Genomic DNA, 23329 nt, shown 5'->3' with positions numbered 1-23329 from the left:
GTTCTGGTGACTGACTTGAGTGTCGGAGGGCCAATGCCGGAGACCCCTTCCTTGCTTCGGCACTGACATTGCTTGTTTTGCATAGCGGGATGCAATCTACATCCAGTCAATGAAGCAATCACATCTCCAACTTTTCACCTTTTTATTTCCGGACACGATCAATATATATACATAATCTGTTTTATTAGGTACAAAATATTTGAAATCAAGTATATATATATATAGTTTAATTGTGTACCATTGTATAAAATTATGTACCGATAATGAATTAAATGAATGAATTGGTATGGATTAGGAAGTTAAAATAAATATTTTCTGAGACAAGTACTGACAGTAAAATTAAAATTTTGTATGAGAATTTTAGGACAATTTATAATCATAAAGATTATATATTTACTTTGCAACGGATTTGTCAATGTTTCCAAAACGATTCTAAAAATGTCAAAATGCAGTATTAAGATGAAAACGGATTGGATTGTGTTAGAATTGTCTTGAATTTGGATTGATTTAAATATAGGATTTAATAAGTTTTATTAGAGTTAAATTAAATTTTATTTTAAAAATTAATATATTTTTATATATATCAATATCAGTAGGATAGCGATGAAGTACTCAAATAAAAGTAAAAAAATTATAAATAAAAAAATATTTAATCAGATTATTCAGTCATTTAATCATGATTAAGTTTGGATTTAAGATTTTTAAATTGTGTTCAGATCCGATTCAAATTATGATGTTTTTTAAATCTACTTTAACCCTACTATGCATTCGAATTGGCACTGACATTTTTCCTTGAACATAATAATACAAATGCATAGAAAACTAATAAATTTTATAATTTTTCCATAAGAAAAAAAGGTTATGAGATGAAGAATGGGCATTGGTGGAAATCTATAAATGGGCCTAATATGGGCTCATTTTATGATTATGGGCCTTAATGATGGGCTCAGAGAGAAGGGTAAATAGGTCAAATTGCCTAAGGAGACAGCTCAAACCACGATCCACGAACGCGAATCGGCTTTAACTTCTCGCGTGATAGTTACTCGATTGGGGTTTCATCCGAGTGTTGCCTTTGACATGGCCTCCATGGAGATGACGGCGCTCGCGGCTTCTCCCAGCGACGAACTCGAGCAGGCCAGCACCGAGCCGACCGTTGCCGGAACCGTTAACGATGCGTTGGATATTGACGGATTTGGCGGAAAGCGAAAGAGGGACGAGGAGGCGGAGGAGAAAGGAGGGGAAGAAGAAAGTGCTCGGGACGCCGGCGATAGGGTCCCATACTGGAAAACGAGTCTTTGCTCGTTTTACAGAAGGAAGTCCGGTCGAGAGGGGTGTAGCCATGGAGACTCTTGCCGCTACGCACACGGCGAGGCGGAGCTCCGCCCTCGCCCGGATAAGACGTGGGACCCGACCTCAGAGCGGGCCAAGAAGATCCTTAGGGATGGCAATGATGGAAATGAGGATTCTTTGGCGCCCGAGGTCCAAGGCATGGCAGTTGATCTTACTTCGCTTGATAAATGCCTCATTGGTCTGCCCAGGAAATGGTCATCAGACAACCTGAAGAGCTTCCTCGATGGTCAGGTACAATGTTTTCTATAATCGCGTGTTGGATGTTGCTATATTTTTTTTTCTTTCTTCTTGGAAAAAAGTTGGTCTTTTGATGCCAACAGTTGCTTCTCAATGTAGAAACTAGAACGTAGAGTTAGCATGGAAAATTGTTTTTTCGAGATGTGGCCTCTATATTGTTCAGTGGTATCACAGTTTATGGCTTAAAGGGTCAAGAATATTTTCTTGGTGGAGACCGGGCACATCACTGGCCGGAGGTTTCCATCTCTTCCTATAATCTAAAGGGTTTGCCTAAAATCAACTATTAATTCTCGATAATTGTACTTCCCTATTGCATTTCTTTGGGCTTTTTTAACGTTTGACATTCCTACTGCTGCTTATGATGCTCGTTGCTCATGGTTTAATTGAATTATTTTACTTATCAAGTTTCTGAAATTACTTTTGTATTTTTATGCCAGGGAATTCTCTGTAAAACAGCTAAAAAGAAGAAGGGTATGAGTGTGGGTTTTGTGACATTTGACAATACGGAACAGCTAAAAAGGGCAATTGAGGTAGCTCATTTATTTTGAAAAGTATCCCCCTCCCCCAAACTACATGTTCCTTTTGTCTCATGCTTGCAAAACAATAGGTATTGAATGAGAACGCTACATCTGGGCAAAAACAAATAAAAGTTGCAGATGCAAACCGCAGGTCTTATCAAACGAAAGTTGAAAAACAAATCCCTCCAAATCAAAATAAAGGGCAAGTTGTGAATGGGGAACTATGCACTAACTATGCCATGCCTTCATACTCATTTGAGGCTGATGATTCAGTTGGAAAAGACACTACCATAGGGGAAGGTTTTGCTTCAGTGACAAAAACTGCACGTGATGTGGTTACTCCATCGGCTGATATACCGTATAGTGATCAGTTGGAACAGAAGATGAAAACTCTTACTCAAACACTTAAAAAACTTGTGAGTACTGGAGAGGCAGTATGCTCAAATTTTTTTATCGCTTTTGTACTAATTTCACATTTTGTAAATATTCTTTTTACACTTCTGTCCATTTTTTTCCTCTTAAATGGTTGAAACTTCCTCTTGCAGACCCGGAATGCACGCAAAGCTTGTCCTCCCTCTGTTTCTTTGCCAGAATGGATAATGAAATCTAGGGAAGCTGGTAAATTCCTTGTCTTATTGTATATATTTTCAGAGATTGATTACTCTACCCATTAATTTTTCATTTTCACGATGCAACTGCTAGACGAAGATTTTGCTAGCTCATTGCAAATGGTTTCATTATTCCTAATATTTGGCCCCAGACCTATTATTTATTGTCATTAAGTTGATGATTAATTCTGTTTAATTTTTGTAATCAGTATGTTGACTTATTTCTAATTCTAAGTATATGGTCTCCTTTGTTGGCTTATTTCTAATCAGGTTTGAATTTTCGCTGAGACCGCATAATTTCATGTGTTTATTATGTCCCTAAATCTGTGTGATATATCCACAATGTGCAAAGGTTTGGGCATGAACATAAGTCAGTAGCAAACTAGGCCAAGGTTTTAGGAACCATGGCATACCATCTGGAATGCATTGGCCTGTAATAGGACTCGTACACCACTGCACTGGAAGTTTAACAGAAAGTATCCATCATACTTTCTGCACCAGTCCTGTGCTGTACAATCCATATTTGTCCAAGCAGCAGTCCTGTTCTGCTTTCTGCTCCCATATTATAAACCTGGTTGAGACCCATGTTCAAATTTTAACAATGAGCTTATCTAGTTCCTTCTCTCAAATACAACTAGTTATTATTCTTGCTAACAAGTGAAGTCATAGTTTTTCTCAATCCAACGATATAATCATGATAGTATGAAATGACAGACAAAGAACTAATAAGTGGCTCCATTAATATGTGTAACCTATGATTTGTGTGAAACATGGAAAATTACAATATATCAATAGCTTGAATTACAAATTAAGATGACCTTGGCTCTGGATGACTCTCCCAGTTTATGTAGGTTCTTTGTAAATCCAAGCAATCAAATGTTAGTAAGTTGTTAGATCTTTGATAAAGAGTTGGAAGAGTGTAAGGAAGAAAAACAAGGTGACAAGAGAATGAATGCAAACACAAAAGGTAAAGTGCATATTAAAATAAAACTAATTAGTGTCATTTTCTCCTTGCTTAGCATTTCCCAAATTTCAATCAGATGTTTGGTGTTACTATGTGAGACCCTGAACCACATATCTCTGAATAGCTTTGGTCACATGTCTGTTTGACATGGCTGCTTACTCGTATTAATAATTTAATATTATGATAGAGAAATATGTGACTCAAAATGCTGAAGCTCAAACAGAAGCATGTCTAGCTAGTCATATGTACACCATTATGACAACCTTGAAATAACATTTTTGCACATTGGAGTGTGGGAATAATAAGGGTGGATCTTTTTCTCTCTGTCAGGTCTGGCAAATTCATTTCAACTTGAGACTAATGAAGTAAACAACCACCTTAAGAATAAAATAGGACATGTAGTTCCCTGTAACAGGTATCCTGTTTGTATTTGTACCTGTCAAATATCATATTGTAGTACAATAAAATTGTGACACACTATTTGAGAAACCTAGAATAATATCCCATAACATGGTTAAGTTAAAAGCCTAAAACTAATGGTTGGCTGTTGGTTCATCTAGTCTGAAAATTGATCACTAAATTCATTTTCTGTGTTTTTATGAGCCTAACTAATTGGACTTAGTTCTTATGGAACAATTTTCTCCAAACTCAAGGCTTGCTTCGTCAACTTAGTAAATTGAGACACAAGGTATTCCCTAATTTTGGCTTTTGAGTATCTTTACCATAATGATATGTTAAATCTAAGACAAAAATGTGAAAATTTTAATTTCTCCTTTCATTTGTTCACTTCATCAAATGGCATTGTAGTGAAAGCTCTAGTTGCTTAACAAGGAGTTGGACAACTAAACATTTTTCAGTGGGAGCCAACCAACCATACTGTGCATGAGGGATTAAATTTCTTTTGATCGGCATCATCAATATGCAAGAGCAACTGCAGCTTGAATCTCAAACTTATACAAGAATAAATGCATCCATTTGGTTTCAGCCGTAGGATGTTATTACAGAACCTTGGAATCAATTTTATCTGAATGTTGGATTTTGAATGGAATTGACAATCTATATTATAAACTTAAGAGGCACTTCAAGTATAATTTTAGTAGTGATACGGTAGTGATACCTATTCTGTGCATTTTTTCATGAGATTTGAATAATCTAACAATCCCTTTTTCACACATCTGAAATTATCTTTTTTACACTCAAAATGTATAGGTGGTCTTCCTTGCAAACTTGAGGGCATATTGGAATCACCGTTAACCAATGGGTATCGGAACAAATGCGAGTTTTCAGTTGGTTACTCATTGCATGGTAAACCAACTGTTGGCTTTATGGTTGGAAGTTTCAGGTTTGTCAAGATTATTTTTTGTATAGATAGCTCCTAGTCCATCCTGCGATTGTTGCTTTTTATAATGTGGTCACAGGGAGGGGATAACAGCAATTGAAGAACCTATCAACTGCCCAAATGTGTCTAGAATATCCTATGAATTTGCTTTGGCCTTTCAGGAGTTTCTACAGTCATCAGCATTGCCTGTATGGAACAGAATTGAGAATAAAGGATTTTGGCGTCAGTTTACAGTAAATTCATTTTTTTCTTGTTGATATATGCTCCTTCCTCTCTTTATCTTGCTTCAGCATAAAAGTATCTTTTTCGGAGGGAAAAAAACTATAGAAATGTTGATTAATGAGCACGTTTTTAGGTTCGGGAAGGAAGGAAATCCAGCCAGGTGACCGTTAACAAAGTTGCAGAAATTGAGATTGCAGAGGTCATGTTAATAATTCAGGTTTGAACTACAAGAAAAGGTTACAATTTCGTAGATTTTGAAAAAAAGTTGCTCATGTTAATAATTCAGGTTTGAACTACAAGAAAAGGTTACAATATCGTAGATTTTGAAGAAAAGTTGCTTTTGTCTTTGTATGATGTGCCCTAAGGGGCATTTATTTACTTGCAATCAATAGTATTTGCAAATAGCTATTTCAGGCAAATGATGCTTTGCAACTATGTTGTTTGATTGTTTATGAATGTCATATATCTTTCTAATGATAATTCTAAAGTGATTACAAATGCAAGTAAACTATAAGCCAATCTCTTTAGTATACTTGTAAAACAATTTATATTTTTATATTATTCTAAATTTATACAAGTTGCTGGGTTTCATGTCAGCAGCAGCATTTACAGCTTTTAAGGCCCAAGTGTGAATGGGTTTGCAGCTTGCAAACCATTCAATGACAGCCAGCAACTTTCAAATAATTCATTTGCTGTTGATGTTATCGGCAAGTACTTTACTGACATGAAACAACCATTAGGTGTATATATGTCTGTTTATGAATAAATGGATAGGACCAATATTCTTGATATTGGAACTTGGGGCAGTGTCGACCTTGATAATTTTTCAGTATGATTCATAATAAGTACTCGTCATAATTAACCACTGACAGATAAAGATCTGTTTATTCAAACTTATGCAGGTTTGTTCAACTGATGTGGATGAAGAAGTAATGAAAAATGACTTTCAGAGAATGGTCCAGACACTTGTACTTGGAGCAGCTGCTTGTTCTCCTCCACTTCCTCTCACAGTAATAGTTGTCCAGGTATGTTGTTAACAATCCCAATTTTCCTGGTTGCAGATGCCAAGTTTGGCTAAAATTTAGGTGAAGTCATGTTTTGGTCTGTGTGCCCTGTTGGTTTTTTCTGCTCTAGCTGGTCATATATTTATGCTTCTATAATCATTTTAACTCCCATCAGGATTATCAAGGGATATCAAATGCCGCTCCTGCTGATTGCCCTTTGATCCCATTGATGATACCAAAAGTAGAACCAATTCCATCAGATGATAAACATGCAATTGAAGCAAGAATTCATGATTATATAAGCAATCTCTGCTTCTCCATATCGCCCACAGCTTTTTTCCAAGTTAGACTCAGTTTCATCTATATTACTATTCTTATTGCCCAATTGAGTAAGTTGGTTCATCACTCACTAGGATACAGGTTAACACTCTTGCTGCAGAGAGATTGTACTCACTGGCTGGTGATTGGGCTGATCTCAATAGAGACACATTACTTTTTGACATATGCTGTGGGACAGGAACAATTGGACTCACCTTAGCCCACCGTGTTGGCATGGTAATTCCATGATATTTCACTATGATGTTGGAGTTTATACATTTCTTTGAGTCATAATATTGTGAAGGTAGCAGGCTAACACTATTTGTGTGTGTATCTGCTGCTAAACTATTGCATTTTGCATAAAATGTTGGGAAATTTTTTATTCAAGTACATTAAAATATTGGGAGAGTACTCTAAAATTATGATGAGTTCGAGATTTGGTAAACATAGAATAATTATGCTAAAGAATATTGATAGAAAATATTGATCCCCATGAGTTTTGTGTTTCTAATAATTCTTTGGTTCTTTGTGCCTTTTGTTGTTCATATCTAGTATATGTTGAAGATTTTTTTTTTTTTTTTCAATTAGAAAACTAAATTGTATTTTAAACTTTTAAGTTTATCATTGGAGAAAACATAAACTTCCATGCATGTGCAAAGTTGCACAGATAACAGGAAGATTAAAGAGGTAAAATGATAAGTTTGCATTCATTCACATTCTCTAAACCCACAAAGAAATCTAGTTCTATTATGATAATATTTGCAAGGCTCTTCATATCTTGAATCTGTTGTATTCAATACTTAAAATATTTAATTAATAAAACTATAACTTTTTTCATTGGCTATACGATGCACAGCTGGATTTAAAATACTTGGGCATGGCATACTTGAAAAGAAAATTGCAGCATGTCTTTTATTCATGTTAGTGTTTGTTTGCTTGAATGGATATATAGTTTTGCATAAAGCTCAATGGAGGGATACTAAATATTGGGAAAAATGCAGCTTGATGATGCCAAATCTTTCTTTTTCTTAAATTTCCACTACTTTACTGCTGTTGTAGGTGAATACACTATGAGAATCTTATACATATTAATCAAATCATTATAGGTTGTCGGTATTGAAATGAATGCATCAGCAGTTTCAGATGCACAAAGAAATGCAATGATTAATGGAATAACGAATTGCAGGTTTGTCTGCAGCAAGGTTTGTTTAGTTCCATTTTACTTGCTTCTATACTAATGGAAGTTTTGAAATTGTTTTTATTTGTGTCTATTCTGCATCCTAGACCACTGTATATTTAGCTCACTTGCTTTTGAATAATGCATTATCGAGATTCAAGATAATTATATCCTACAATAGACTGATAAGTTTGGATCTTTTAGTTAAGGTGGAAAAGGCAATGTATAAGTGAGTCTACTGAATTAATTCAAGTTGTTCATTTTTTTTTAACATTATTAACATACTATTAAATTATTTTGACATTCTGTCGTTACAAATAAGAGCTATTTATGGTATAACACAATTGGAGACAAAATGTAACTTGGTTCTTTGATTTCTTTTTCCAAGTCTTTGTCAGATTTTTTTTAATCCAATGATTCCCTCTGGAACTTGATATCCACTTTGGATCCGATCGTGCATGGTTCAGTATGCCAAGGCTTGGTCAGGCGTCAGTGTTTTCTTTGTTACTTGTGTTACCACAACAAATCCTATCTATAATTTTATGACTCTATCACATTTTCCATCTATATTGCTATAGTGTCAAGTACAGTTTAACCAAAATTCCCTACTAAATTAAAAAAAAAAAAACAGATGTCTTGTGAATTAGTTTTGAATTGCAGCATCTATTTACTTTCTTGAAACTCCTGAAAACCCTTGGGGGTTGTGTTTCAAATCAATCTAGAATATGAATTTACCATAGCGTCTTACAGTAAGAAAATTGTATAAAACCCAGCTGATGCTTATGAACCTTTTTAATTCATATCGGATCCATCTTGGGAATTTGCCAGGCAGAGGATATAATGGGGGCCTTACTGAAGGAGTATCTTGATGTTCCAGAGCATAATGGCAGTATTTCTGGGATCAGTTGTAAAGGTAAGCATGACTACTTAATTACACAGTAGAACTTGTATTGAGGTTCATTACAAGTACATTTCTTGATATTCTTTTAGTCAAATCAGTCAAGGATGAGATACTCTCATGTACAGGAAATGGTAATATTAAAAATTCAGAATTCAGCACTATCCCAGCTGATGTTGATGACATAACATTTAAAACAGGTGTAGAAGGCTCTGTTGAGGAAAAAATAAAGGATGATTCAGTGGCATCTGAAGGTCCAGATGAGGATTTAAATGACTCTTCTGAAGGAAACTGCTCAACAGATCATAGCGATGTTACCAGGAATGATCAAGTTTGCAAAACGATGAATCTGCACATCTGCACTTCTAAAGACAAGGATGGAGCAGATATACCTCAATTTAAGAATGTTGTTGCTATTGTTGATCCACCACGAGTTGGACTTCATCCTGTTGTAAGTTGTTCTACTTGCATTACAAGTCTTACATGTTGACAGATAATGTCCAATGTCCATCAGTTTCTTTCCTTCTCTACAGACTGAGCAAGTACAAAATCCTCTACTCGGCAATAAATATATTTCCAGCTTCATTTTTCTTACCTTTCATTATTTTGAATTATCTTACAGTTCTATGCTAAAAAGCCTCAGTTTGCCTGCTTAAAAATCAGCTTGTTTTATCCTGAAAAATTGCTCCATGTAAAAATTGAAAGCATGGCTCTTGATTCAACTTATTGTCGCAGACAGTAAAAAACTGATATCTTCATTTGGATTTTCAGGTGATCAAATCTCTAAGGACTCATCCACGCATAAGGCGACTTGTGTATGACATCTCTTCTGCTATTATCTTCACAAATGTTCTATTTCCCCCAGCTCATAGTCAATGTAACTGAAGTATTTTTATGTTCGCTTTTGCCTGCCAACAGCTATATCTCTTGTAATCCCGAAAGTTTGGTCGCTAATGCCATTGAGCTTTGCACTCCAACTGCCGGTGAGCCAGAGAAAGCAAAAGGCAATAGAGGATGGCGGAAAATGAGCAGTGCCGGCCTTGCCCGGCATCGGACTAAATCAATGCCCAAGTCAGAGCCATTCCGCCCAGTCAGGGTGATGGCAGTGGATATGTTTCCGCATACTCCCCACTGTGAGATGGTGATGCTTCTCGAGCGCTAAACATGTTTTCTTACAGAAATTTCTCATTCTACATTGTAGAGTTATGTTTGATTTAGTAGGCTAAATTATAACCAGAGGTGGTTTCCATCAATGAGTTTTTGCAAGTAGTCGAGTAGCTCTTGCAGTATTCTCTGATTAAGATGTACACTGTTACATTAGATGCCGTTGCTGTTTAATTCAAGCATAGCTCTGATTTTGTCGTCAGCTTAAATATTGAAATGTATGCATACAGTGGCAAAGAAGAAGAAAAAAAAGAGGAAGGCACTTGCGTTGATTAAAGATGAAAACAAAAGTGTGTTTTGGTAAATTGCTCAAAAACTTCCCTGATGGTTCATAGTTGCTTAATCTTTATACCAAACAAGATATATTAATTTGTTCAAGTGGCCATCAAGACATATCGTAGTTCATCTTGGTCATATCAATTCAAAAGTTTCTAGAGTAGGTGAAACATGTGGCAGTACTGCCGAGAAGCTTCCTTCCTGCTGACTTTGGACTTGTTGTACAATTAACTAAAACTCCATTGTGTTCATTTGGTGAGGCAAGTGGACAGATTAGGATGCACCAAATAGTAGCTAGGATTCAAGTTTGACTAATAATGATCCAGTACATTTGCTGTCTCCTTATTTTGACCTTGTTTAGATATAGTCTCAAGCTCATGTTTCTTTTGGCCATTATATATATATATTCTTTTACCAAATTTTTTTAAGATTACTCTTGATTTAAGTGCTAGTCAATGTATGCCCTTTGATAAATTGTGTATCAGGCACAGCCTCAAAATTTTCCCATTGTACCAGATGCTTGATCTATTGTTTCCCCACCTTTATTTTCCAGAATTCGTTGTGCAAGGATGCTCTTTTGCATTCTCAAACTTCCTCATTCTAATGTTTTAGTGGACTGGAGATAAACTACCTCCCTACAGATTTGGGCTTCCCTTATATCATTTGTGGGGGAGAGGAAGTTAATGATGAGAACAAAAAAGTAGATGGCTGACTCAAAATTGATGGGACAAAGCCTCATCTTAATTTATGTGTTGTAGGGACTAGGGACCATGATGATGCTGTGTGGGGTTGCTGTTGGGATTCAACACTTGTTTCTTGCTTTCTATTGAGAGTGCCCTCCTCTTCATATTGGTTTCTAACACTCCCAACACTCCCATTAAGACTCATTGATGACACAACAAAGCTCCACCACTCTGCCCATTGCTAAATGCCCATGTCTCTCCATTTTTATCTTTTACTTCATCTGCATCAAAACCTCTCTGCTCATTGCTAAATGCTCATGTCTTTTTAATTTATTATCTAATTCTCAGGTTTCAACACTAATATTTTATATGCAAAATTCCTAATCTAGGGAAAAAGTTTTGACATTTCTAATGGTTTTTTTTTGCCAGTTTCTTCAGCCAAATAAATGTCTGCTGAAATTTTGAATTGCGTGTTTTTATCGCAGTTAATGTCCAGCGTGCACACTGTTTTTCTGTCAAAGTTGGCGGCTATTTTCTTTTTAATTGCTAAATTATTTCGTCCCAAGTCAAATAGATTTATTATTCTCATTCAATGAAACAGCTACTTATCTCCTCTTCTTCTTCCTTTCCCTAATTTAAAAAAAATTATCACTCAAAGAAATATATTTTTTAGTTTTCTGATGGCATAAATTATCATCATGATTAACTAATTGGTTAGTTAATTAATTAATAGTGCCGTAGATAATTTTTGTTTTATTTTATATTGGAGGGGTCCTCAAATTTATTGTAGCTAATTATACGTGATGAGGCATGTGGGAAGATATATGCCATTATCAATTTTTTTATATTTGATTAAATTATACGTATATTTATGATATTCTACGGTGAAGATTGGTGGGGTCAAATCTAACGGTTGCAAGTGAGCTCAACTATTTAATTTTATCATTTTTAAGATATGCAACATGAAATTAATCTTTTTCATGTGTCCACTTTGAATTTAATTTGAATTAAAAGTGAGGAAAAAACAATCTTTAAGACAGTCTTGTTTAAACTGGGCGTTAGAGCACTTTAATGAGGGGCTGAATTGTAATATTTGAGTGAATTTTGTTATAAAAAATGAAAAGGAGGGGCAGCATGAAATTTGACCACTTTACCTGGTCATATTACCTGATTTATTAGTCGCCCACTGAAAACTTTAATTCATAAAATAAATGTTTTTTTTTTGAAAAAAAAGGAGTGGAATAAATAAATAGCGTCATTCCCCTCGCGCTCAAGGAGTCCATTTCATGATTTTATTTTAAATTAATCCAATTTATATTATCATCCATTTTTGCTAATTAAAAATATATAATATGAGGTGTTTTGTAGAAATAACACTACTAAAGTCTAAATCGATAGCCTTTTCTTCTCCTTCTTCTTCTCTCTCTCTCTCTCAGGAGATCTCGGTCTCTACTGCGACGAGAGAAACCCTAGCCGAAGGCTTAGCCTCTTCGACTGAACCGTCAATTCCTTGGAACGCCGGCATGATGCCACCTTGAGCTTCCATTCGACGTGCGCGGCGCTGCCGCCTGGATCTGGACGGCCACGATTCGGATCCTTGATTTTTTTTTTACCGCCGACAGTCGGAGATCTCGGTTTCAGCGCGTTGGTGGTGCTGACTGAGGCTAGGATGTATAAGAACCAGCTGCAGGAGCTGGCACAACGGAGCTGCTTCAACCTGCCGTCCTATACGTGCATACGGGAGGGGCCGGATCACGCACCAAGGTTCAAGGCGACCGTGAACTTTAATGGGGAAGTGTTCGAGAGCCCGAGCTTCTGCTTGACGCTGCGGCAGGCGGAGCACTCGGCCGCGGAAGTGGCGCTCAACGCGCTCTCCCATCGCGGACCCTCCCATTCCCTAGCTGCCCGGATCTTGGTTAGTTGTACAACGTCCGCCCGTATTTTTTTTTCCCTTTCGCTTGAATCCACGCCCAAGTAAATGGAAAAAAAAAATCTCTTTTTTCTTTTTTCTGACGGATTTTGCCAGGCTCGGATTCATGGAATTAGGCTTTAAAAATCTCTCTTTTAATTTGCGCCTGTCTTTGCAATTACATTGGTTTTCAGGCGCAAATATTCCCATAGTTAGAAGAACGTGCCTCGATATGTTCAAAAAATTTCTTTTTGAGTAAAAAGGGGATCAAAATAATTTTCACAAGATATTCCGGCATCTCGATTTGTTTCTGTTAAACTGCAAGAAAGATTCCTTAGAACACATGAAAAGAGAAAAAAGTGAAAGAATAGGATTTTCAAGATCCGACTTGTAATTTTTTCTTTTCTTTAGATTTATTTCTTCCGTCGGTTTTGGTTAAGGTAAACTTCGTCGGAACGACGACGGAGTCCTTTTTTTAAAAAATCCACCTTTTGTTTTCATTTACTCAAAAATATTTGTTTAACCACTTCAAACATTGCCTTGCGCGTGGTTTCCGTCAGGGTTCCGGCTGAGCTTGCTATCTGTCTTGCGCGTTAGTCTTCTCCGTTCCCAGTCAGCACGTAGAGGAAAATGAACCACTGACACGGTTTTCACCTAGTGGCCTCGAGTTATTACGTTAGTCTCTAAATTAATTGTCTCTAGTGTTGTTGACTTGTCCATAATATGAACTAATCAAGTATTCTCAATTGAGCTTAAACTTTTCTTGTTATGGGGGATGCCTTTCCAACCAAGACTCAGCTTTGCGGTACTAATTAATACCTTTGTTTATTGCAACGAGTTGCATGGCTGCTAAGTTTGATTTAAGGTACCGACTCCATGCGTATTAGTAGTCAATTAATGAGTCTAGGAAGGAATAGGATAGGTGGTGGTTCAAATTTCAAAGAGCTGACCTTTCAGGATAATGGTGAGAACATGATGCTGGTTGATTTGAACTATGGTTTCCACGACTAACTGCACCAATTGAGCATGCAAGTGGATTGCAGCTGGTCAGTGGGAGCACCACCACAGATTGTCTTTGTTCGAGTGCACTAGTGTTTGGATGGATGTTGGTGGAGTTACTTGTGGATCTATTGATTCATTTTTTTTAAGTGGCGTTTTGCATCAACTTTTCAAAGCATAGTTATTGCAGAAAAAGACTTTAAAGATGATCAAATATGGATTAGAACATATATGATTGAGATAGGATTACAAATAATTCCTTTATTCTTTGAGAATTGCAAAAGTTATAATTGCTTAAAAAAAAAGAGACATGACTTAAATAGTAGGTTAAAAATTGCAAGATCGTTCATCTTCTCACTCACTCTTTGCTATGATATTTGACTTAAATAGTAAGTCAATTTTCCTCTCTTATATGATATTTGAATTTTCAAGTCCTAACACAGTTTGCCTAACTATCTCAGTGGTTAGAGGGGAATTGCACCATAATACATTTAGAATACTTCAAAATATCATTATGGGAATCCTCCTTTTATGGGGTATCATATCATTTGCTTTTGAAGCTTGGTAACCATAGGCCAAAGTTTCATGCATTCTTGAATTAGTTCTTTGTGATATACAATATCTTTGATGGTGTTTTTCCAAGTTATAAGAGAGCCTCATGAACAATACTAAACGAACAGCAGGGAGGCTTGAAATTTCTGTCTTGTAATTGTTATGCTGCATACCCTTCTGGGGTACTATGACATGCCCACTACTCTTTCTGATTCAATAAGTTTCTTCACAGGATGAGACGGGAGTTTATAAGAACCTTCTACAGGAAATTGCCCAGAGAGTTGGGGCACCTTTGCCTTCATATACAACAGTCCGTTCAGGTCTAGGACATCTACCTGTTTTTACGTGCACTGTGGAACTTGCTGGAATCATATTTACAGGTGAACCAGCTAAGAACAAGAAGCAAGCGGAGAAAAATGCTGCTTTAGCAGCATGGTCTTCACTGAAACAATGTAAGTTTTCAATAATGCAGATTTGCTTTTGTGAATGTACAAGTGCATGGAAGAGTTTCTTCAAGTTATCAAATCTGTTATAACAAAAAGGCATTGGAGAATAGTTTAATTTGTATCATCTCAAATTGCCCTTTCTACTTGTCAAGGCTGTTCTTAAGTAACAACACTTGACCTTTTCATGGATATTATGATGAGTTTGTTTATAGTCTGTACTGGAAGAGTGCCTTTGGAGTTTTCTATGCTCTTGGTGAATCTCTGCTATGCAACCTTCTCTAAAAATGTTCAAACATGACAACAGAAGACGAGGAGCTCAGCCTTCAGGACTCCAAAGGACTCTTGGTACATGGTTATACCCTCTGGGTAAATTTTGGTGAAGAACACAAGGGGATGGAACTCCACTTAAAATGATAGTATTAGTTCAATGGAATTCCATGCAAAGTTGAGTATATATAAACTTGAAGCCCTCTGGTAAGTTATAACTAATTGATTTATTCTGGTTGCCTAGCAATTTACAGTTGGTTTGCACAAGTAGTCTACTTTTCTCCTGATTAAAAAGAAAATAAAATGGTGTTTTGTCAATTAATTTTATGAAGTTTTTGTTTCTCCTCAAATCATAGAAGTGCATGTAGAGATGAATTATAACGTTTAAAACGGTTTGCCAATGAATCCATCTCTAGCTGGTCACTGGATTTCAGTAGGCACTGTTTGAATCACCTCTTATATATGCTATATGATTGAGCTTCTGCAATTACTTTAAACACTGGAAATTTTTTCTAATATCACATCATGACATTGCAGTGGCAAAGGTGTCGGCAAGCTCATCAAATGAGCAGACAAACAACGACGAGCAGGAGCAGATAACTATTGCCCGAGCTCTTCTCCACTACCGCCTAAAGGAAAAGATGACCATGGCCAACAACCCTAATGCAACTCCTTTTCCAAAGAAGTTTCCAATCCAACCTGACAAAAGACCCTCTTCACTGCAACCTCCATCTGTATCGAAAATACTACCTCTCATCCGTCAAAAATCTGCTCCAAGAGTCCGCGCGACATCCCCTGGAATAAAAGATGTCACTCGAACATCTACATACCAGCAGGGTGAGTACCAAACTTTTAGGCCCCAACATTTCCCAGTTCGAGGAGCAGCACCATACTTTCCAGTTGGGCACTTCAATAGGTCTTGCCATGGCATGGCACCTCCTGTGACAATTAGGACGGCTGTGCCAGTCTTCTCAGCCCCGCCGCTTCAGCCACCAGCATCACAGGTGTGCCCACCTCCTCCCCCTGGTATTGGTCACACTCAAATCCGCTTGGCTTCCCCTGTTCGCATTCGACAAGCTGTGCCTGTCTTTGCTGCTTCGCCACCAATCCCACCCACGACTACTGTGATTGCATCTCAATCAAAGGAAGGAACACCAGCCTTAGCATCCTCTCCTTTAGTTAAGGAATCTGTATCAGCTAATGCATCAGGCCCACCTGTTCAGGTAAAAGAATCCATGACATCGTCGAAGGAACTGTCACCTGTTACTACCCCAGATATTCCAGTTCTTATAAAGGAACCTCCACTCTCAGTTCAGACACATGATCCGTCAGTTGTTCCCATTGCCTGCCCTCCAAAGAGTTCCATCCCAACCAAAGACACTCTGGATGCTCGTGATGCAAAGGACCTGGCAGAGTCTGAATCTACTGCAATGGAGAGCTTGAGACGACTAGAGATATGAAGACACCAATAATCATCTTCTGAGTTTGTAATTTGCTTCGTTTATCGCTTTAGGGTGTTAGGTTACACGCTACTAGGACGTTAGCAAGTAGATGCAATCTCAAACTTTAGGCCAATTCACTCAAGGTGAAGGCATGCATTAACATTAATGGATATTTGGTTCGGTTGCCTTCAATCGCAGCAAGTCAAGTATGTTCTCTGTACAATGAGTTTACTTATGTTGTCTAATGTTGATGATTGCCTTCAGCATCTGGGAGTTCATACGATCCGTGAGGACTAGCAACGGCTAATCATGAGTTGATTCTTGTTCTTGGACTTTAATTGATAAATTTATCTTGTTCCCAATCGAAAGATATGTTGGATAATTTCTGTTCAAGTTGGCTTAAAATGGCAGATGTCTGTATGCCTGTGGATATCTGTTAAATCTATCAACTTAAGTTGTAAATTCATAATTCAAAAAAAAAAAAAAAAATTGGTGATACTCGAAGCTGCTTTAGATATTGAATATGGCTGCGCAGTTGTAATTTGAAATTTAAGGACTTATCTTTTTATAGTAAAATAATGATATCGTTCTTTCTAAGCTATCATTAGTCTCATCATAAAATAGAATCTAGCATAGTGATCTTTTACATGAAAAAATAAGGTATCTAATTAGATATTTATACTCGTTAAAATTTGATCCATACATATCAACCGTGAGGACTAGTAACGGCTGGTGGTAAGACTTGGATAATTGTAGTGAGATAAAAAAAAAGTTTTTTTTTTTTTTTTTTTTTGAATTGACATCAAAAATCCAATCATATCATATGATTACCGACCTAATCTCATGAAAATTTCTCAAATAATTATAGTTAAATAAAAAAAATATTTTTTTGAATTAACACCAAATATTCAATTATATGGATGACCGATCCAATCCAAAATTTCCCATCAACTACTCGGATAAATTGAAAATCATTTGCAGTGGACAGCCTATCGTCCCAATATTCTTTAACCACTCTTTAAAAAAAAAAAATCATCAATTAAATTGCCAAAATTGGAACTCGAATTTATATATATGAGAAACTAAGAAGACATCATATCACTGCATCATTGTTCCGGAGGTTAAAAAAAATTTCCTTTTTATTGCATTCAAAGCGTCAATCAATTTCCTTTTTATTGCATTCAAAGCGTCAATCTCTTTTTTCTCGTAGTTGTTTGAGGGATTCTATGAACAAATCCTGTTTTCCAGGGACATTTCACTATTTTATGACTTGAGTTCATAATTATGTATGATCTTTAAACAATCAGAAAAAATTAACGATGAAAAAAATTCATAATAATACACTGTAACTGAGTCTCGAACTCTAGATTACTGATTGTTTCACTTGTGGAATTATTAATAAATCTTTGAATTATTTTTAGTGTAAATAGAAAAAAAGAACATTAACGTAAATGCATTTTAAGCTTCATCAAAATTAGTTAGTAAAAGGAGATTTTTAATAAAATAATATATATATATAAACAACTAATTATACCATCAAACAGGATAGAGATATATCTACATAACTGCACAAAACACGGCAACCATTCAAGATATATCCATTATTTACAGCTCACTGCAATTAGGCTCACAATAAAATTATAACTCCCTGCAATGAAGAAGAATTGAATACCCGATTTTACTTACTGAGAACTGATCATCAGCTTTCTACACTTGTAAACAGTTAGCAGAACATGCCAATAATCCATTTGCTAAATGAAGTTGATGATTACTCATCTGTAGCTAAACATCATAGCGGCTTTGGAAATATGAATTTAGCAATTAAGATGGAAGAAACTTTGGTAATTCAACTATACAATTGACTAGACTCGTTAATCCCTACTTCACTAAATTGTCACTTCTGGAATCGTTAATATGGTCAATCTCCTGGCTGTTTTCATGAAATCACTGCGACAGATGAAGGTAAAATTATAAGCCCTCTTTATAACCATTATTGCAAGATAGAAACGAGGACATGGAATCACAATCTGAATACAAGGTGAAAAGTGCTTTCAGACTGATTTGAGAAATGTGTATAAAGTTGGAGTAATCAAGGAAGAAAATGTATTTGAAACTTCCTAATTTTGTTGAAGAAAATGTTAGATAAAGGTATTAGAATAAGCATGAGTATAGTGCATCTTACGATGGAATAAGCTCCAGAAATTGTTTTAAAATGAAAATCAAGATCCTAACCTGAAAGGTTCATCTCCAGTATGTTTTACTGCACCAGCCGCATCCTTGTAAAGTACTTGACTTGTCATCTCTGATTTGTCAATTCCAAACATGTCAGCAAGCCTCCCGTAAAGCTCCTCATATGAGCCAAAGACCGAGAGGTCCAGAGTGCGACCTACATCTTCCGATTCCATGAAAACTTTACAATGCCCAGTCTCGATATCAACCTCCAAAGATTGATACTCACTGTGACATGGGAATGCTTCAAGAGACCTCTTCTGAGTTAGTGCAGATCTCAAACCATCAGATTGGTTTGATGACTTCTTAATATTTCCATCCGATGAGCTGTTTCTAGTAGCATCATGGATAATCTTTTCCTCCGATTTACTCATGAATACCTCTCGTTCAGTGACTATTTGCTGCCCAAAAAGCATCAGTTGTGTTGGCTTATTGTCACATGATTTCTTAGGGCTCTGAGAAGGATGAGCAATGGTTAGCAGACATGACACATTGTCATTAATGGGCGGATTGGCAACAAGAACACCACCAGAAATTCTAGAGGGTGGAGTGGAATAATCAAACTGGTGAAATGATGGATAGATCAAACCCGTTGGAATTTTGTTAAAGTGGAAATCTGATAAAGATAGACCAAACTGCATATGCCTGGCTCCCTGTATGGCTGCAGGAGCGCTGTCCCTTGGGAAGGATGTGTTTCCGGGGACCATTGAAGTTTGAAATTGACTTTCAAATGGAAGATTAAGGTGTTGGGGAATCCGTGGTTTTTTCCCGGGCGGTGAGAGATTTGCAAGACGTACAGCTGGTATGTTTGAGACCAGCTCAACTAGCCAAGGGTTAACCCGTCTCACATTCTGTAACAGGTCTGGTTCATCCCAACTCACCTGTAAAACCATTTGAAAACATCCTTACGGTTAACTAGGAAAAAAAATTAAGAATTTGGAGAATGCCAAACTACCAAGAAAGGCTTGCGCAATGCAGATTTCAAAGTATCAACTTTTTTGATGAAATCTAGTGATGTTTAAGTTACTAGAAATATTTTCAACATCAGATAAACATCAAATTCATAGATGTCATGTACTAGAAGGCAAGAGCAACGTTTGTATGGTAATAATAACACTAATCCATGATTGAGCAATTTAAAAACCAAAAATTATAAAGCTCCTGACAAGATATCCTTCAACTGTTTCTTTACTAGATGTTGATCAAGCATCAAAATACACTACCACGTAGAATGAATGTGGGAAAACATAAAATGAATGTCAAAATGAAAAGAGACAAGAAGACGTGGAAGTTGTACTTAGTTTACTTTTTGATAAATATAAGAACTTGTTTAAGATTTAACCAAAAGATTCTCAAATACAAGTTTCTAATCAACGTGCAACAGAAAGGAAAAAGAGAATGAGAAATAACAATGTCGAACATAAAATATACTCATTAGATTCAAGACCAGCATAGACAATGCAATGAAACAAAATACCTGAAGAAGTCTCCATGGAGAATTAGGCCATCTTATTGGATCTGCAACCTGAATTGAAGATATCGTCCCCATGAACCAACTGATCCTCGATGAATCCTCAGTTTCAAAAGCCATTTTAAACCTCATCCCAGGATACCACTGGATTCTTGTTGCTGCTTTAACTGCTCCAGCCCTTACACAAAACTCTGGTGTGCTATCTCTTGGGTAATACATGACCTCAAATGGCTGGCCATTTGCTGCAAGATTTGTTGCCTCAAAGACAGAATCTGGCCTTACCTTAACCCTTCCCTTCCTACCACCACAGGGACCAGAATTACCAGCATTACTTCTCATCAGTTTATTCTCTTCCTTCCTCAGGAAGACAGCAAAACCACCATAATTGGGCCCACCATTTCCACCAAGAGTAGTCCATCCTACCCTGGTTTCTGGGCCATCACCAACACCACCTATTCTGGCACGCCGAATGCCAACACAGAGATCCCCATTTTCTGCTCTAAGAAAAACTATGGAATCCCCTGCAACAAGCTTCTTTTGGTTAACAAAGCTACTCCAACCTGTAGTTAACAGATGCCGCCGAGGTGTTCCCCTGTATATGTGCCTAAACTTCCATGCCTCACCGTGCACATCCTTTGCAATCACAGTCTGCACGGGAGGGTCTGCAGAGTAGTCCAACCTGGGGAAGATGGTCTCAGCACAATAACGGGGCACGGAGAATCCACCACCATTGTTTGCATCTGATTGTGTCAATGTCTTGGCAAAAGATGCATGGTTTTCTTGTGAACCAAATCCACTCATTTTAAGATCCAATCCATCATCTTCACTATAATCCACTTCGCCGTCCCTAAGGGGATTCATCTGGATCTTGGCAAAGACCTCATCAGTCTCATGATCAGCCATGAACTTGATTGCAACGACTCGACAGGGTATGAGTGGTGGTATGAGTGATGTGCCAAAGTCCACAACTCCTTGAGCATGCTCAGCATGGCCCTGGGGGAAGTAGTAAACCTTGGAGTTCACTGTAGGCATCTGAACCATAGCTCCAGCACAAGCACACCACAGCTTAGGGTCAACACACTTGTCTCTGTCCTTCATCGATGATTCGATCATGGGCCCTTTGATGGCAAGAGTAATAAATAGAAATATAACTTCACCTAGAAGAACTCTGTGAACAGAGACAAACTTCTATCAAAATTGGGGAGAATGACAAAGCTGATCAGTTATCACATTATCATGGACAATAAATCGTTATTATAGGTTTGAATCAGCTTCACATACTTCATGGTCTTCATGGAAAATCTCATACTAACAAAAAGTGGGTTGATGAGTCTAATTATTTTGCACCACAACTGAGAACTATGATTTACATATCATTTTATTTTAATTAAGGTGTCTAAATTAGAAATCTTCATATTTTCCAAATTTCACCATGAAATGTTTGTTTTTTAATATATTTTACTTAAGCTTTATTATTATGATTATAGTTATAGCAACATATTGAATGTAATATTCAATAAGACTCAGATTACTAAATTGTGATATTGACAACAAGAATCAACCTTGTACAACAGATTTACCTTAGTATACTCAAATTGTTATTCATTATACTTGACAATATAATTTATATCTCAAAAAAGTCAATGACAAAAACTTAGGAATGTGCCTAGATAAATTCGTCTTTCTTATTTTAGTTGGTAGATCAACTAGAAATACCTTTAAAATTTCATAATATCTTTAAAATTTCTAGATCTTATGAGATAACCACTATTAAATTTTAACTTATTTTCATTAAGTCAACTTAAAGAGATTCAAAAGTCAAATTAAAATTCAATTTACTCAAAAGAATATTGACAATAGTCTTTACTAAATAAATTGATGTAGAACGGGATGGAAAGCTTATGTATGAAAGAACAAAGATATGTAACAAAGTCAAAATCAAAGCAACAAAGTTATTTATTGCTCTGGAAAGACCAGATGCAACCCCTCGAGGAGTAATAAATCAACCACGGGTATAAAAATACAGAAGCACAGTAGCAGTAATGTTCAACAAAAACCCACGAAAAATTGCATCTTTGTCCAAGGAATGGATGTTCAGAAGAAAGAGGAACATCATTACGGGATGAAGCAAAACAGAGAACAAACCCTTTCGTGCATATCTTCAAGCAAAATATTGTTTTTAACGGTAGAATCATCTGTGCTCGAATACAAGTCAACATAACACACGAAGTTGCATCTTTGTCCAAGGAAAGGAGGTTTAGAAGGAAGAGGAAAGGAAACATCAATACGGGATGAAGCAGATACAAAACAAACTCTTTCAGGCATTCCTTCAAGCAAAATAAAGTTTGAATCAGTAGGACCATCTGTGCTCGAATACAAATCAACGTCAGATGGAGTTGGAAATTGAAATTGCAAAACACACACACATCGAAACAGACTGTAAGCTGAAACACAAGGATCTACATGGATCAAGAAATCAACAAAAACGAAAATAAATAAAAATTCCAGCTGGATGAAAAAGGAACCTACCGCCCGCAAAGCAATCGCCGGCGGCTTCACGATTTCGCCGGAGTGCGAGAGCAGCTCAGATCACCATCTCACCTCCCCCTTTCTGCTGTAGCAGCCAAGCTCAAGGTTTTATAGAAGAATAATTTTTCTATCAGATCTGATCAGAGAAGCTCTCGCCGACCATTAGATCCGATCCAATCCAATCCAATCCAATCCAACGGCCTACGACAATCATTTGGTGGCGTGTCCGCACAAGGAAACGGTGGGGCCCGCGACGCTGACATCCAATTAATTTAGAAGCGTCATTAAATATTTAAAATATTAATTATTTATGTATTAATTCCTCATTGTTTTTTCATGCGGTTAATTACTTTATGGCTTTAAAACTCTAATTAATATAATATTTGTTCACACCTTAAAATTTTAAAATTAGGTCACAAATCCGAAGCAGTGGATTTGACTTGTTGTCTCCGACACACTCAAATCCAAACCACTACCTTTTAGAGATCACATTGACATGAAATATTTCTTCTAAATATATATTTTTATGATCTTCCCATACCCATCATCAATGAAACATCACTCCTTAGATAATTTAAATTTCATAATTAAATATTTCATAAATTAAATATTTATGATATCCCAAATTTCATCACATATATATATTGTTTTAAAAAAATAAATAGAGAGAAATTACTTTACGCCTAAATTACCCGTTCAGATCTTCTGTCCTCATTTTTTTCTGTAC

At 36.6% G+C, this 23329-nt stretch overlaps 2 protein-coding genes and 1 pseudogene across 2 annotated transcripts; 2 read left to right on the top strand and 1 right to left on the bottom strand.

The window, feature by feature from the left end:
• Window positions 1-1014: 1014 nt before the first annotated feature.
• Window positions 1015-10001, top strand: LOC121980943 (zinc finger CCCH domain-containing protein 24-like). The gene is made up of 15 exons (XM_042533227.1): window positions 1015-1581; window positions 2025-2117; window positions 2195-2521; window positions 2651-2723; window positions 4887-5019; window positions 5096-5249; window positions 5372-5455; window positions 6141-6263; window positions 6418-6585; window positions 6663-6797; window positions 7667-7762; window positions 8566-8650; window positions 8836-9086; window positions 9407-9450; window positions 9554-10001. Exons 1-15 carry the CDS (start codon window positions 1078-1080, stop codon window positions 9795-9797), a joined length of 2514 nt encoding a protein of 837 aa, XP_042389161.1. The 5' UTR covers window positions 1015-1077; the 3' UTR covers window positions 9798-10001.
• A 2149-nt stretch (window positions 10002-12150) lies between these two features.
• Window positions 12151-16636, top strand: LOC121980942 (double-stranded RNA-binding protein 6-like). The gene is made up of 3 exons (XM_042533225.1): window positions 12151-12673; window positions 14451-14670; window positions 15469-16636. Exons 1-3 carry the CDS (start codon window positions 12428-12430, stop codon window positions 16389-16391), a joined length of 1389 nt encoding a protein of 462 aa, XP_042389159.1. The 5' UTR covers window positions 12151-12427; the 3' UTR covers window positions 16392-16636.
• A 1303-nt stretch (window positions 16637-17939) lies between these two features.
• On the bottom strand, window positions 17940-22690 carry LOC121980941 (annotated as a pseudogene).
• Between the last annotated feature and the right edge of the window lie 639 nt (window positions 22691-23329).

Source organism: Zingiber officinale, chromosome 5A (assembly GCF_018446385.1).
Source record: "Zingiber officinale cultivar Zhangliang chromosome 5A, Zo_v1.1, whole genome shotgun sequence".
NCBI classification, from domain to species: domain Eukaryota; kingdom Viridiplantae; phylum Streptophyta; class Magnoliopsida; order Zingiberales; family Zingiberaceae; genus Zingiber; species Zingiber officinale.
Note: the sequence above shows the minus strand (reverse complement) of the source record. Positions and strands in the feature narration are given on the sequence as shown.